Raw genomic sequence first — 15,237 nt, forward strand, 5'->3', positions numbered from 1 at the left:
CGCTTGCAGATTCTGTCCTGTCACTGTGATGTGGGGTTCTTGGTATAGTTTTCCGGGTGCTGGTTGGTACATAACTTCGGTCTTTTTGGTGCTGATGGTGAGAGCGAAGTTGTCGCATGCTCTCGAGAAGCAGTCCATTTCATGCTGCATCTTCTGTTCTGTAGCTGCGTTGAGCGCACAATCATCAGCAAACAATAGATCTCTGATGACGGTTTCTGTCACCTTGGTGACAGCCTGGAAGTGCCTGAGGTTGAACAGCCCGCCGTCAGTCCTGTATCTGAGGCGAATGCCGTCCTGGCCGTCCTGGAAAGCATCGGTCAGCATAGCGGAAAAGACCATGCTGAACAGTGTCGGGGCAAGAACGCAGCCCTGCTTTACACCGTTGGTGACTGGGAAGGCCTCTGACTCGTCACCATCATGCATAACTTTCACCATCATGCCGTCATGGAACTGTCGCACCATTGTGATGAACCTGCTGGGGCAGCCAAACTTCTCCATGATTTTCCACAGGCCTTCTCTGCAGACCGTATCGAAGGCCTTCGTCAGATCGACAAAGGTCACGAAGAGGTCGCTGTGTTGCTCCTGGCACTTTTCCTGAAGTTGGTGCACAGCAAATATCATGTCCATAGTTCCACGTCCGGCACGGAATCCGCATTGACTTTCTGGAAGGAGGACCTGCTCAAGGTGTTGTAGTAGGCGGTTGAGCAGGACTCGAGCCAGGATTTTCCCTACGATGGGCAGAAGGGAGATGCCTCTGTGGTTGTCGCATTGCTGGCGGTTGCCTTTCCTCTTGTAGATGTGGATGATACTGGTGTCCTTCAACTGTTGGGGGATCTCGCCTGCACTCCACAATGACTGGAAGAGTTTGGTCAGTCTTTGCAGCAATGCTGGGCCGCCTGCCTTGTACACTTCAGCAGGGATAGCATCTGATCCTGGAGCTTTGCCACAGGAGAGCTGTTTGATGGCCTGTCTGACTTCATCTTCTGTGGGCGGAGTGTCGAGGTCTTCGTTGACCTCCACTTGAGGTAGGCGCGCAATGGCCTCTTCATTGATTACGGCAGGGCGGTTGAGGACCTGGTTGAAATGTTCAGCCCATCTCTCCAGTATCTGCTTCTTCTCTGTCAGCAGTTGGGTCCTATCTGCACTGAGGAGGGGGGAGGAGCCTGAGGACTGAGGTCCGTAGACAGCCTTCAGCGAGTCATAGAAGCACTTGGTGTTGTGACTGACTGCATAGCCCTGGATTTCATTGGCCTTCTTGCTAAACCAGGCATCTTGCATCTCGCATATCTTCTTCTGGACCCTCTGCCTGGCGTTGGTGAAAGCATCTTGCTTTGCTTGTGAGGAGGGGTCGTTCTGGTGGACTCGGAACAGCTGGTGTTTCTCTGTCAGCAGGGACTGAATCTCTTCCTTGTTCTCGTCGAACCAGTCCTGGTTTTTACGTATGGTTGGTCCGAGGTGTTCGAGAGCCGTGGAGTAGACAGTATCTCTGAACGCAGCCCACTGTTCCTCAATGCTGTCCTGGTCGTTCAGCGTGTCGGACAGCCTGTCATCCAAGTCACTGGAGAGTTGGTCAGCGACCTTCTTCAGCTTCGAGACATTGAGCCTCTTTACAACCTTCTGACCCTGGGGTCTTCTTGCTGGTTGGATGCGAAGTTTGCACTTAGAGACGATGAGCCGGTGGTCAGTCCAGCACTCGGCGCTGCACATCGACTTGGTCACCCGCACGTCCTGCCTATCCCTCTTCCTGGTGATGACATAATCGATCAGATGCCAGTGCCTGGAACGCGGATGCATCCAAGATGTCTTGTTGCGGATGGGGAGGCGAAACAGGGTATTGGTGATAATGAGGTCATGTGCAGCACAGGTTTTCAGAAGCAGCAGTCCGTTGCTGTTGCACTTGCCAATGCCATGTCTTCCAATGGCTCCATCCCAGGTCTGGTGGTTGACCCCTACTCTAGCATTGAAGTCCCCGAGGACAAAAAGTTTCTCGGACTGTGGGACTGCTGCAATAAGGGTGTCGAGTTCTTCGTAGAACTTGTCCTTGATGTCTTCAGGGTTTGTCATGGTGGGGGCATATGTGCTAATCAGAGTCGCATTCTTCTTCCCCCCCAATGGGAGCTGAAGAATCATCAGTCATTCATTGATGCCCTCTGGAAGCTTGGCAAGTTTCCTTGCGAGATGGGACTTGATGGCAAAGCCAACTCCTGCTTCTCGCCATTCAGTGCTGCTGCAACCGCTCCAGAAGAATGTGTGTCCGCCACCTAGCTCTGTGAGCTGGCCCTTGTCCGCAAGACGTGTTTCGCTGAGTGCCGCTATGTCCACGTTGTAGCGAATTGTAGTTCCCTGGCCACTAGCGCCGTTCTTCTTTCTGGCCTGTCTGCTTTGATGTTATCCAGCAGGGTTCGCACATTCCATGTGCCAAGATTTAATACCTTCACTTTCTTTTTTGCTGAGTTACGACCGCTGAGTGGGATCCCCGCAAGTCGCGGTATGCTTACCGGGGTGAGTTTGAAGCAGGCTATGTTTGAGGCACCTTTTCTAGCCCCTTCCTCCGTGGAGGTGAGCAGAGCGATCCTAAACAGGGCTGCTCAGTCGCCCAGGGGGCTGCCGAACTCCACTGCTACTTCAGCCCAGTAGAGAGCGACCCTATGCCCTGGGCTACCTGTGTGCAGGTTTGTGACTACAACTCCCAGTGTATCCGCACCTGCTGCTTCACCACTCGCCCATCGCCACAGGACTTGTTTTTTTTTTTTTTATTATTATTATTATTATTATTACGGTGGTGGGTGTGTGGTGGTGTGTGGAGGGTGGAGTCATGACTTGCACGTGACTTGGATTTAAGTGAGGGAGAGTTGCGCACAGTCGTCAGCCTCACTCTCTTATCCCGGCCCATCTGTGTCCAGTGGCAAGACATAGTCAGGACGGCTGGAGATGGCTCGGGATGCAGTGGATGGCCAACAGTGTCCTTAGTGTCTCACTGTGGCCTGTTCGCGCTCCACAGCGCTTTGCTGGGTCCACCTTTCTGCCCGTTGAACCAATCAGTTGGTTTCCTCCGCGCAGTCCACCGGATCAAGTCTTCGCATGCAAGGGTAGACAAGCCCGAATTCACTGAGGGTTTTAGACCTGTCAGCTACCCTCCGCCTGGTTCAGCCGGCCAGTCGAAGCCGTTGCCCGGGGTGTGGCCGCTGTTGCATGCTAACAGCTGCTAGGAGCCACAGGGGAGAGCTGAGTGCATGGTGAGGACCAAGATTGGCGAACTACTCCGAAGAGCACGACATGTCCCCCCAACAGAGGTACTACCTCTACCATACACCCCGTACACCCCTCACAGCAGATACTATGCCCAATAAAAGCACTGGCATCAGTGCAGCCCAACACTTAAAGTTAAACTTGTTATTTTCAGCATAATTGAAACTTGTGCTGTCAGAGCTTTTTTGCATTCCTGGCTGATATCTGTGATGAAGCAAAGGTTTGTGTGGAAGACATTTCACCAGAAAATGTGCTTCTAGAAAAAGAACAGGCACATTTCCCTAAACAGTACTTGGTTGGTTTACTAATCTCCTTCTTTACATTTTTTGCCAAACAGGTGGCATCGTGTAGCCATCAGTGTGGAGAAAAAGAGTGTCACCATCATTGTTGATTGTAAGAAGAAGATGACCAAGCCGCTCGGCCGAAGTGACCAGGCAGTCATCAGCACAGAAGGCATCACTGTCTTTGGCACCAGAATCCTGGATGAGGAAGTCTTTGAGGTAAGGCAATTTCATTTTAGCTGCAGTGGAATTTTGTGTTTTCGCTTTTGTGGGTTGCATCCCTGCTGCAGATGCGTTCTTCTAAGGTTTTTCCCTGTGATATATGCAGATGTACATGTGTGGAAGTATGATGCTGATAATGCACCACTGAGGCTGAAAGTGAAATTCTTCTTCAAGATGTTGACAGAGGACATTGTTTCTTGACGCGTAATGACTTTTTCTGACCACAGGATTAAGGAGATTAGGTTCTGAGGGTGTTTGGGAAAATTACCTTCATACCAGGGATTTTTTTTTCTATCTGGAAAAGTATTGCCGTAATTACAAGCATATTGTGGATTCCATTTGAGATGGTAAAAATAGAAAATTCTGCTGTGTGACATTTAAGGTCCAAATGCTGTGAGGTTACACTTTTTATGTCTTTTATTAGTTATTCGTGTTCTAAATGCTGAGTTGGCTTTGGATATTTGGCCCTAGGGTTTGAACCAGATGTCCTGCTGACTCAGAACATAGGTAATGAACAACTCAATCTCACAAGTTTTTTTTTTTTTCATGCTCCTGTCACGAAATGAGTCATATTTTAGTGGCAAGGGTTTTTTTTTTATATATTACTATTACTAACCCTCCCCCTCCCCCTAACCGTAACCATAATCTAACCCTACTCCTTCCAATAACCCTAACCATAACTCCCCCAGACCCCCCACATCACTTTTAATTTCGTGCAGCCGTCACGGAACATATTACAATAAATTTGTGCTCCTGTTACGAAAAGTTATTGTTAACTTATTGTTATACCTAACACAGTGGTGGCGCAATGGTAGTGCATCTGCCTATCAATGAAAAAAGTTACTAGGTTAAAGCCACCTGTGGACATATTTTATATTTCAGGCTGTAGGCTGTGTTTTGCACTGTAGAGCACATATTTCTTTCTTAAAAATTGATGATACATTCTTGACACAAAGAAGATATAATTCTGTGTTGTGCAATGCGTAACCCAAAATATCGGTAAACACCTGTGAAAAATGTGAACAGAAAATGTATTCTTTCACATGAACACTTATATTTCACTGTATTTTTATAGGCTTTTTGTACATTAGAAAAAAAAATTATTATAATAATAATGACAATGTTTTGACGTATGAAAAAGTGATTAGAATAATTTGGCTGACAAAGCAATGAGCGGTGATTAAAAAGTGCTCACCCTCAGCCAGAACCAAGCATCTGTCCAGTCTACTGTCACAGCTAACTTTTTGTCTCTCCTGTGATAGATTTGAATTGACAAATCAGCATTAATAAGCTTCTCCTCCCATTTGCATGAAAAGGCACTGCAGTGACGTCACAGCATCTTTTCCGAAAATTTCTGGGATTTTCAAGTTAAAAGTCCTCAGAGCTGGTGCATTAAACAAAGCAGTCTGCTTGGAAAAAAGATGTGTGTGGCATTTTTTCTAGTAGTGGATGCTTATGCTCCATTCTCATTTAGAGCAATTGAAAAGACACCCAGAAAAAAGCTATATGAACACAGGGCCTAATATAGTATCATTGTGTAACATGGTGAATAATTAAGGGGAGCATGGTGGAGAAGTGGTTAATGCACTTGCTTTCGAACAGAACATTTGAACCAGACCATCCATGCAAATTCTCCACGTGTAATGTGGAGTTGCATCAACAAGTGCATCTGGCATAAATCTTGTGCCAATCAACATCCAGATCCATATCAGATCTGCTGTGGTGACCCCCAGGAAAAGGATTCAAAGGATTCAAGGATTCAAAAGAATTTTATTGTCATATGCACAGAAGAACATGTTCCCTGCACAATGAAATGTGTCTACTGCATTTAACCCATCCTAATTGCCAGTAGGAGCAGAAGTCGCCATTAGCGCCCGGGGAGCGAGAAGCCTGAAGAACTTATTGTTAGATGGACAGATTTGAGCACAAGTAGCTTTGAGCTGAGTGGAAAATGTGAGAAGAATGTTAGCTGAGAAGACAATTGCTCAGCTTTGATGTCTGGGTGTGGAATGTTTGCTAAGTAGAACAGCCTGCACTGTTTGCCTTCAGGTCAGGTTGGACATTTCCACTCGTCTGAAACGATGGGTCTGATTGGCAAGAGCACCAGGCTAATAGATGAAAAGGTCAAACGTGACAATAAATAAGATTTACTGGAAACATTTGTATGCAAGTTTGGTTCCTATCCTTCAAGCATTCAAGGATTTGTACTTCTGTTGTTTTTTGCAGCTGACTGTTTCAGTACAGTGAGCGCAACTATTGAGAATTTATTTTAAAACACGGCCAAAAGCAAAGAATGTCTGAACGTCAACAGCAGTTAGATTTAGGGTTAAGATTAAGCTTGTAATAATTATATGTTGATTTGCATTTATTCTATTTTTAATGCCGAATTAGCCTTTAGCTGTTGTCAATATTTTTTAAGTAACATATATATTTAAATTAAAAGACACCATTGGTTTTCATCCCATTTTATAAATTGGAAGCAGAGAAGATTGACTTTTGTTTGAGCTCTTGGGCTGTTGCATGTTATGGGATGGTTTTAATCCATGTAACACGTAGTAACAATGCTGGTGGACAGGCATGAACTGTCATTACGTTTACCTTTATTTTTGTAACCTTTGATTAATTGATTACACAGAAGCTACATCTAAGTACACTCTATATTTTAATCATATATATATAGTTCAAGTTCAAGTACTTTTATTGTCATTTCAACCATATACACAGTGAAATGAAACAACGTTCCTCCAGGACCAAAGGTGCTACAAAGAATATTACTATGGTTTATTACTATATATATATATATATATATATATATATATATATATATATATATATATATATATATATATATATATATAGTATGTGTGGACCACAACCAGAGGCGTTGGTGTTTGAGTGTTTTGCACAGTGTCTTAGCTGTTCCTAGCAGTGCACGCTTCTGGACAGAGACTTCAGCTTTTGCATCTGGAATCTGCTGGAGCCATTCTGCCAGTTTGGTGGGTCATGGCCCCAAGAGCTCCTGCTATCTCTGGGACCACTGTGGCCTTTGTGTTCCACATCTTTGCAAGTGGAGGGTGGAGGTACTGTCTTGGTTGAGACATGTCTTCAACATTGCGTTGAGGTCTGGGACAGTGCCTAAGAAGTGGCAAACTGGTCCCCCTTTTTAAATATGGGGACCACCACCCCAGAGAGTCTGTGCCAACTGTTGGGGCATCACACTACTCAGCCTCCCTGGTAAAGTCGACTCCAGGGTGCTGGAAAGGAGGGTTCAGCTGATAGTTGAACCTCTGATTGAAGCGGTACAATGCGAGATCCATCCTGGTTGTAGAACAACCAACCAGCTCTTTACTCTCACAAGAATCCTGGAGGGTGCCTGTGAGTATGCCCATCCAGTCTACTTGTGTTTTGTCGACTTGGAGAAGGTGTATGATCGGGTACCCTGGGAGATACTGTGGGAGGTGCTGTGGGAGTATGGACTGTGGGTGCCCCTTCTTAGGGCCATCCAATCTCTGTACTCACAAAGTGAGAGCTGTGTTCGACAGTAAGTCGGATTCGTTTCCGGTGGGGGTTGGCCTCGGCCAGGGCTGCGCCTTGTCACCAATCCTGTTTGTGATATTCATGGACAGGATATCGAGGCGTAGCTGGGGGGAGGAGGGTCTTCATTTTGGTGAGCTCAGGGTCTCATCACTGCTTTTTGCAGATGATGTGATCCTGTTGGCTTCATCGGCCGGTGACCTCCAACACTCACTGGATTGGCTCACAGCCGAGTGTGAAGCAGCTGGGATGAGGATCAGCACCTCTAAATCTGAGGTCATGGTTCTCAGCAGGAAACCGATGCATTGCCTACTCCAGGTAGGGAATGCGGTCTTGCCCCAGGTGAAGGAGTTCAAGTACCTCGAGGTCTTGTTCCCGTGAATCGGCGCAGCAGGGGCGGTATTGCATTCACTCTGCCGTACTTGAGCTGAGCCAAAAGGCAAAGCTCATGATCTACTGGTCAATCTTCGTTCCTACTCTCACCTATGGTCATGAGGGTTGGGTCATCACCAAAAGAACTAGATCGCAGGTACAAGTGGCTGGAATGGGCTTCCTTATGAGGGTGGCTGGTGTCTCCCTTAGAGATAGGGTAAGAAGTTCCGTCCTCCGTGGGGAGCTTGGAGTGAGCCGCATGCTCCTTCGCGTTGAAAGGAGCCATATGAGGTGGTTTGGGCATCTGGTAAGGATGCCTCCTGGGTGCCTTCCTAGGGAGGTGTTCCTGGCACGTCCACCTGGGAGGAGATCCCGGAGAAAACCCAGGACGAGGTGGAGAGATTATATCTCCACATTGAGCTGGGAACGCCTCAGGATCCCCCAGTCAGAGGTGGTCAATGTGGCACAGGAGCAGGAAGTCTGGGGTCCCCTGCTAGAACTGTTGCCCCCCTGACCCAATCTCAGATAAGCGGTTGAAGATGAGCGAGTGATGAGTGAGAGAGAGTGATCTTTGCGAGTTCTTTCTTCAGCCCCTGATACTTCTTGATCAGCTCATGCTCTTTCATTCTGATTTTACTGTGTTGTGGAATCTCTGCCTCTACCACAACTGTCCTGTTCTGCTCCTTGTCAACCACCACTCTGTCTGGTTGGGTTGCCAGCTCCAGCTGGCTGTCTGGAACTTGAAGTCCCACAGCACCTTAGCTCTGTTGTACTCAATCACCTTTGTGTTTCCCACATGGACTTTCGTACTTTCCCTCTGTACAGATGTTTTACAAAAAACAGTTCTATGCTTTGTCTGTAAAAACATGTTCAGAAATTCTTGAAACACATTTGCTGTCAAGGTCTTATCGATAGTTGTTTTTTTTCCTCAGGACAGGCATATGAAATTTTGAAGTGACTCTCTTTCACTTTTCATTTGATAGTGCTTCTTCAACATGTAGGAGACCTGAATGGCCTTTTTGGGTAGGGCTACTACACTGTTGATCACCATTTGGTTGGTGGCTGTAAAAATTTTATTTTTGAGTGGCACTTTGTGTGTGCCCAATTTTGGTGCTGCATCCTTCTAAGGCTACAATAATTGACCACGTACGTCATGACGGCGGGACTGGCCGGCCAACTCCGAAGGCTCTTTGGAATACGACCAATGAATGCAGCCTTCTTTCCCCTAAAAATGGAGAACACACACACACACACACACACATATATATATATATATATATATATATATATATATATATATATATATATATATATGAAGATGCATGCAATTTTGATAAATTTAAAAAACATCAACCATTTTGGACTCCATATGTACAATTATAAATAAGTAACACTTATTTTTTAAGTATAAATAGGTATAGAAAAATTATTACCAAACTATGGGTTACAATCACTACACCAGCTTGTCACATCTGCACCTGTCAAAGTTGCTAGATATCAGGGGGTAGACCCAGAATAAGCTACCTACACAATCACAAAACGCTCTGTGGGGTAGACCCTCTTATTTCAGATTGGATGGTTCCACCTCTGGGGTCTTGGAAGGCCAGGTCTTCATTGAACACAACCTTTGAAGGGTGCAGACCCTGAATTGAGACACAGCATTGTATCTGTTAAAAACAAAAAGATAACAGATTGAAACAACAAAGATATGTTGTAAGTTTAGTTGGTGACGTGCCGTGTGATCTGGAAGGTATTAAATGGCCGGAGGAACTGTTCAAGAAAATGTTTGTGAGCGAGTTGTGGTTCAATTGTGAGGCTGAACAGTGCCATATTAAAATAAGCGGTCATGGAATAAACAGTTTCCTTACACGTGCATGCTGTGCACCACATTTTTTTTATTTAAGGAGTAAATTCAAGTGTGGTGAGATGATAAAATAAGATCTTTTACTGCATGAAGGTGTGTGATATGATTTCCTATGATATGGTTTGGGGTACAGTTACAGTTTCTACTTCCATTGTTGCAGTATGAATGCACACCTATGGGTCTCAACATATCCTGACCTACTTTCTATGACTATCTTTGCGCTGTGGGAGCATGATGGAGAATCCAGAGAGAGCTCAGACAGTTGTAGGAAGGACTTGCAAACTCCAGGGAGAAGGTTGAATGAATGAATGAAAACTGTTTATTTCGAACATTTGATACAACAACAATTACAAGATAGATCAGTAAAGACAACAACAAAAAAGTTCCTACTGTGTACCCAACATGTCCGAAAAGGGGTAGGGTGAAGCATCAGCTTATTTATCCCTACCCCTTCTTCCCCACAACCAGTAATACCCTTTGCCACATATACACATAAATTCCTACACACCTAAACCGATATCAATATATATATATATACATATATATACACATACACATACATATACACATCAACATACATACACATATACATATATACACAAACATAAATATACACCTACACATACCTACTTACATACAAAATACTATATATTTACAAGCCGAAGCAAAAAACAAAAACACCCTAACCCTCATTACCCTTCCTCCTCCCTATACCCAGAAAAAAACATATTTTTGTACCGCTGTTTGAACTGGTTCATGCTTGGACATTGCTTGAGCCCCACTCCCAATCTGTTCCACATCCTCACCCACAGACAGAAATACAGAAACCTTTAATGTTGTTCGTGCCCACTGATGCTTTAAATTAAATTTCCCCCTCAGATCTGTAATCCCCCTGATCTGTTAAAAACATATTTTTAATATTTGCTGGAAGTAAATTGTTTATTGCTTTATACACAATTTGTACTGTTTGAAAATGAACCAAGTCTGTGAATTTTAAGAATTTGGATTGTAAAAATAGTGGATTTGTATGATCTCTATAGCCAGTATTATGAATAATTCTTATAGCTCTTTCTGCATTACTGATAGTGATTGTGTTGTACCTTTATAAGTATTACCCCATACCTCTGCACAGTACTGTAAATATGGTAAAACCAGTGAGCAGTAAAGAATGCGGAGTGAGTTGTGGTCCAGAATATGTTTCGCTTTGTTTAGAACTGAAATGCTTCTTGACAGTTTACTTTGTATATGTTTTATATGAGTCTTCCAGTTTATCTTATCATCTATTATCACCCCCAGAAACTATTTTCATGTACCCTTTCAATATCTACCCCCCTCGACTTGTAACTGAACCTGTATGTCTGTATTACAATAGCCAAATAACATGTATTTTGTTTTACTTAAGTTTAATGATAATTTATTTCTGTCAAACCATATTTTCAATTTTCCCATTTCTATACTGATCCTCCTCAGTAACTCCTGCAAATCCCCCCCTGAACAAAAAATGCTTGTGTCATCTGCAAATAATACTAATTTTAATATTTTGGAAACATTGACAATATCATTTATATAAATTAGAAACAGTTTTGGACCCAATACTGACCCCTGTGGGACGCCACAAGCATTGTCCAAGCATGATGATGTATATTCCCCCAACTTCACAAACTGTTTTCTGTTACTTAAGTAGCTTCTCACCCAGTGCAACACCAACCCCCTAATCCCATACTGTTCAAGTTTATTGATTAATATGTCATGATTAATTGTATCAAAAGCCTTTTTAAGGTCTATAAATATTCCAACTGAATGTAATTTGTGGTCTATGGCGTTTGTAATCTCCTCAACTGATTCTATTAATGCAAGTGATGTTGACTATGTGCTCTGAATCCATATTGACTATCAGTAAGTAATTTATGTTTATTTATGAATTTGTCTAATCTATTATTGAATAACTTTTCTAATAATTTGGAAAATTGTGGAAGCAAAGAAACAGGTCTATAATTTGTGAAGTGGTGTCTATCCCCAGTCTTATACAGCGGCACAACCTTAGCTATTTTCATTTGATTGGGAAATTTACCGGTTTTGAAATGATAAGTTACAGATGTATGTTAATGGTTCTACAATCCATTCAATGACCTGTTTACCACCACCATATCAATTTCATTTAAATCGGTAGATGTTTTATATTTACAATTATTCACAATGTCTATAATTTCATTTCCATCCACTGCTGTGAGGAACATTGAACAGGGATTTCTTTCTATGAGATTATTATCCCAATCCTCAGGTTGGGAATCGGGAATTTTTTCTGCCAAGCTTGGTCCAATATTTACAAAAAAATTATTAAAACCGTTGACTACCTCATCCTTATTTTCCTTCTTGACATTATTATCAATGAAATACTGAGGGTAACTCTGTTTTTTATTACCATTTTTGATAATGCTATTTAATATATCCCATATTCCTTTAATATTGTTTTTGTTATTATATAATATGTTACTATAATATTCCTTCCTACATACCCGTATAATATTAGTTAATCTATTTTTGTATTTCTTATATCTATTTTCTGCCTCTTTAGTCTTTAGTTTTATGAATTCTCTATACAGTGTATTTTTCTTATTACATGCATTTCGTAACCCTTTCGTCATCCATGGTCGAGCTTGGATTTTTTGTTTTCTGTAGTCTTGTTTAATTGGACAATTTTTATCATATAATGATGTAAATATTTGTAAAAAGTTTCATATGCACTATCAACATCACTTTCACTGTATACCTTTTCCCAGTTTTGCTCCTGTAAATCCTTCTTTAGTGTGTTCATGTTTTCCTCTGTCCGCACTCGCCTGTATTTATTTTCTCCTCTGGCTGATTCCGCCGATGGTTTCTATTATAAATGATGAAAACTGGTAGATGATCACTAATGTCATTGATTAATAATCCACTCACAGTGTTATTCTCAATATCATTGCTGAATATATTATCAATTAAGGTAGCACTATGGGATGTAATTCTGCTTGGCCTGGTGATTTTTGGATATAAACTCATACTGTACATTATACTGATAAATTCATCTGTTATTTTATGCTTATTTGGATTGAGCAGATCAATATTTAAGTCACCACAATGAACACAGTTTTTTGATTAGTTTTTGAGAACATTTTTCCCATACAGTCAGTGAATGTTTCAATACTAGATCCTGGTGCTCTATATATACAGCTGACTAATACATTTTTGCTTTTTTCTTCACATATTTCAATAGTTATACATTCTAATAAGTTATCAATCACAGCTGTCATATTGTCTACTATTTTATAATCCATGTTCTTATCCACATACACAGCCACTCCTCCTCCACTCTTATTCTTTCTGTTTACACAATTAAATTCATATCCATCCAGTTCAAAATCCATTCCTTTATCTTCATTGATCCATGTTTCTGATATAGCAATTATGTTAAATATTTTTTTAAACTGACTTAAATATTCTTTAATGTTGTTAAAGTTTGCATATAGACGTCTGCTGTTGAAATGGATTATTGATAATTGTTATCCGTTTTAATGATCCGATTAAACTGTTCATCTGTATAATAGCAACAACTGTCATTGATATTTGAGAAGAAATTATTGTCCGGGTCTATATCGTGCTCCAAGTCCAGTACATTGTGGTCTGTGTATTTAAATGTTCTCAGTTCTACTTTTCCATGATCAGCAATCCTTTGAGTTATATCCTTCTTGTCTCCAGATGTAGATGAATAGGTAGTAGATGAATAGGTTCCTCTGGTCTGTGTCATGGTGTTGTGATGTGTTTGTGTCCTCATACCTTATTGGTCATATTTGTCCAGATCCTCACTTTAAGAAACACTATTGTTCATATTTGTCCAGCTCCTCGATGTTCCTTATTGCCATGACTTTTGCTTGTTCTGGTGATCCGTTCAGTTTGATGAATATTTTACAGTTTGAAGTCCATGTGTGCTGGATTTTTCCCTGTTTCTTCAAGAAGCGTGCTTTCCTGGCGATGTCGGCATTCCGTTTGGTGAGATGTTCATTGATGAATACGTTTGTCCCTTTCAGTTTTCTTCCTTGTTTTAACAGTGCTGTTTTGTGTTTTCTGTTGATGAATCTCATGATGACGGTTCGTTTATCACCGTCATTTCTCCGGGGCAGAGGGTGGCACGCTTCAATGTTATTTAAATCCATTTCTATACCTTTAGATAGGAGGAAATCAGCAACCTGTTTTTCCACAGAGCTGACCTCCTGTTCACTGGGCTCCCCTCCGCTCTCATCTGTTACCGCCCGTGCGTAGGACCGTGGTTTGATATGAAGACCTGTGATGATGACGTCGTTGATTCTGGTGTACTGCTCCAATTCAGCCACTCTATTTTCCAGCTGCACCAGATGCCGGTCTTTCTCGGCATTCTGGAGCCGTAATGCCTTCACCTCCTCCACCAGATCCATGATTGATTTCTGTTGCTGCTTCACAACAGAAATCTCCTCTGATAAAAAGTCCAGAGATTTTTTAATATCGTCACCTTCCTCCGCTGTCAGAACCTTCTTAGGCCCCATGGTCGGCTTATGAGCAGCTTGTCGATCGCCGATGTTAACAGCCTGCGTTGTTTGTCACCGGGATGGATCTGCACTGCGCTGGTGCCGCGCGGCCTCGGTGTTTCCGCGCTGATGGATCCGCGGTGGCTGCACGAGGCCTCGGGGAAGCGGCACTCGTGACGCGCGGCTCTAATGACGCAGCGCGCGGCCTCAGTGAATTCACCACGTTGGGCCTCGGACGTTGTTGCTGTCCAGTCGCTGGGCTAAGTTGCCGGTTGAGGTGGTATTCCCACTGTCCGGGTTGGCAAACACCGGCGTGGCAGATGGCAACTACAAACACCACCTCTGAAAACTCAGGTACAAACTTTTTGCAGCTCGCTCTGACGACACGCAGCTCTGACTGACTGACGCAGCTCTGACATCCAAGGTTGGGCTCGAAACCACAACCTAATGGAATGCAGGCTGAAAGTCGGTGAATATAATGCCATGTGATCATAGAGTGTGGGTTTGAAGTTCAAATGGAGCGGTTCCTAGAGCCACCATCTTGGCAATTCCTGACTCTGCTTAACTCTCGGATGATTTGGAGCTTGAGCACCCCCATCTTCTACTTACCAAACAAGATAAAGCTAACAGGCTTATCTTGGTTCAGTTGTTTGATTAACACATATTTTTGCAGACTGGAAAGTGGTTTTCATAAAGTGTTTCTTGGATATTAAAAATTCTGACTGGAATATTGCCTCAGTAACCATGAAGTAACAATGTAGCTAACATCACCAGGCTATGCTTACATGCTAATTAGTGCTAACGGTGCACAATAATGCTAGAATTTCACTCAGCATAAATACTATATCACAGACCTCTTGGATTAGTACAGTCAACCACAAAGGTAAGCCATATTGCCTCAGATATTTGTGATAAAATGCTCAGAAATTACAGATATGTTTGGGTCCACAGCGGCTAGCAGGGCACTCAACCCAGCGGACTAGGTGTCACTCACGCTTTTAGTTATAAATAATTTTCTATCTGAAAATAGCTTAAACTGATGAGGTGCAGAAACGTTCGCCCCCTTGTCATGTCCGGAGAAACTAACTATAGCGACACAAGCTCTTTTTTTGTGTAAATGTGGGCAATTTAACATGGTCGTCTATGGAGAGTGACTCACTTTAGGTTTCAGCCTGAA

General features: G+C 42.8%; 1 protein-coding gene across 1 annotated transcript in view; it reads left to right on the forward strand.

The window, feature by feature from the left end:
* The window catches only part of LOC117521658 (collagen alpha-1(XI) chain-like), a 221,153-nt gene that overhangs the window by 25,871 nt on the left and 180,045 nt on the right, over positions 1–15,237 (forward strand). The window contains 1 exon segment of the mRNA XM_034182979.1: positions 3,587–3,749. Within this exon segment, the coding sequence (XP_034038870.1) occupies positions 3,587–3,749 (163 nt within the window).

This window comes from Thalassophryne amazonica, chromosome 12 (assembly GCF_902500255.1).
Source record: "Thalassophryne amazonica chromosome 12, fThaAma1.1, whole genome shotgun sequence".
In the NCBI taxonomy this organism is placed as follows: domain Eukaryota; kingdom Metazoa; phylum Chordata; class Actinopteri; order Batrachoidiformes; family Batrachoididae; genus Thalassophryne; species Thalassophryne amazonica.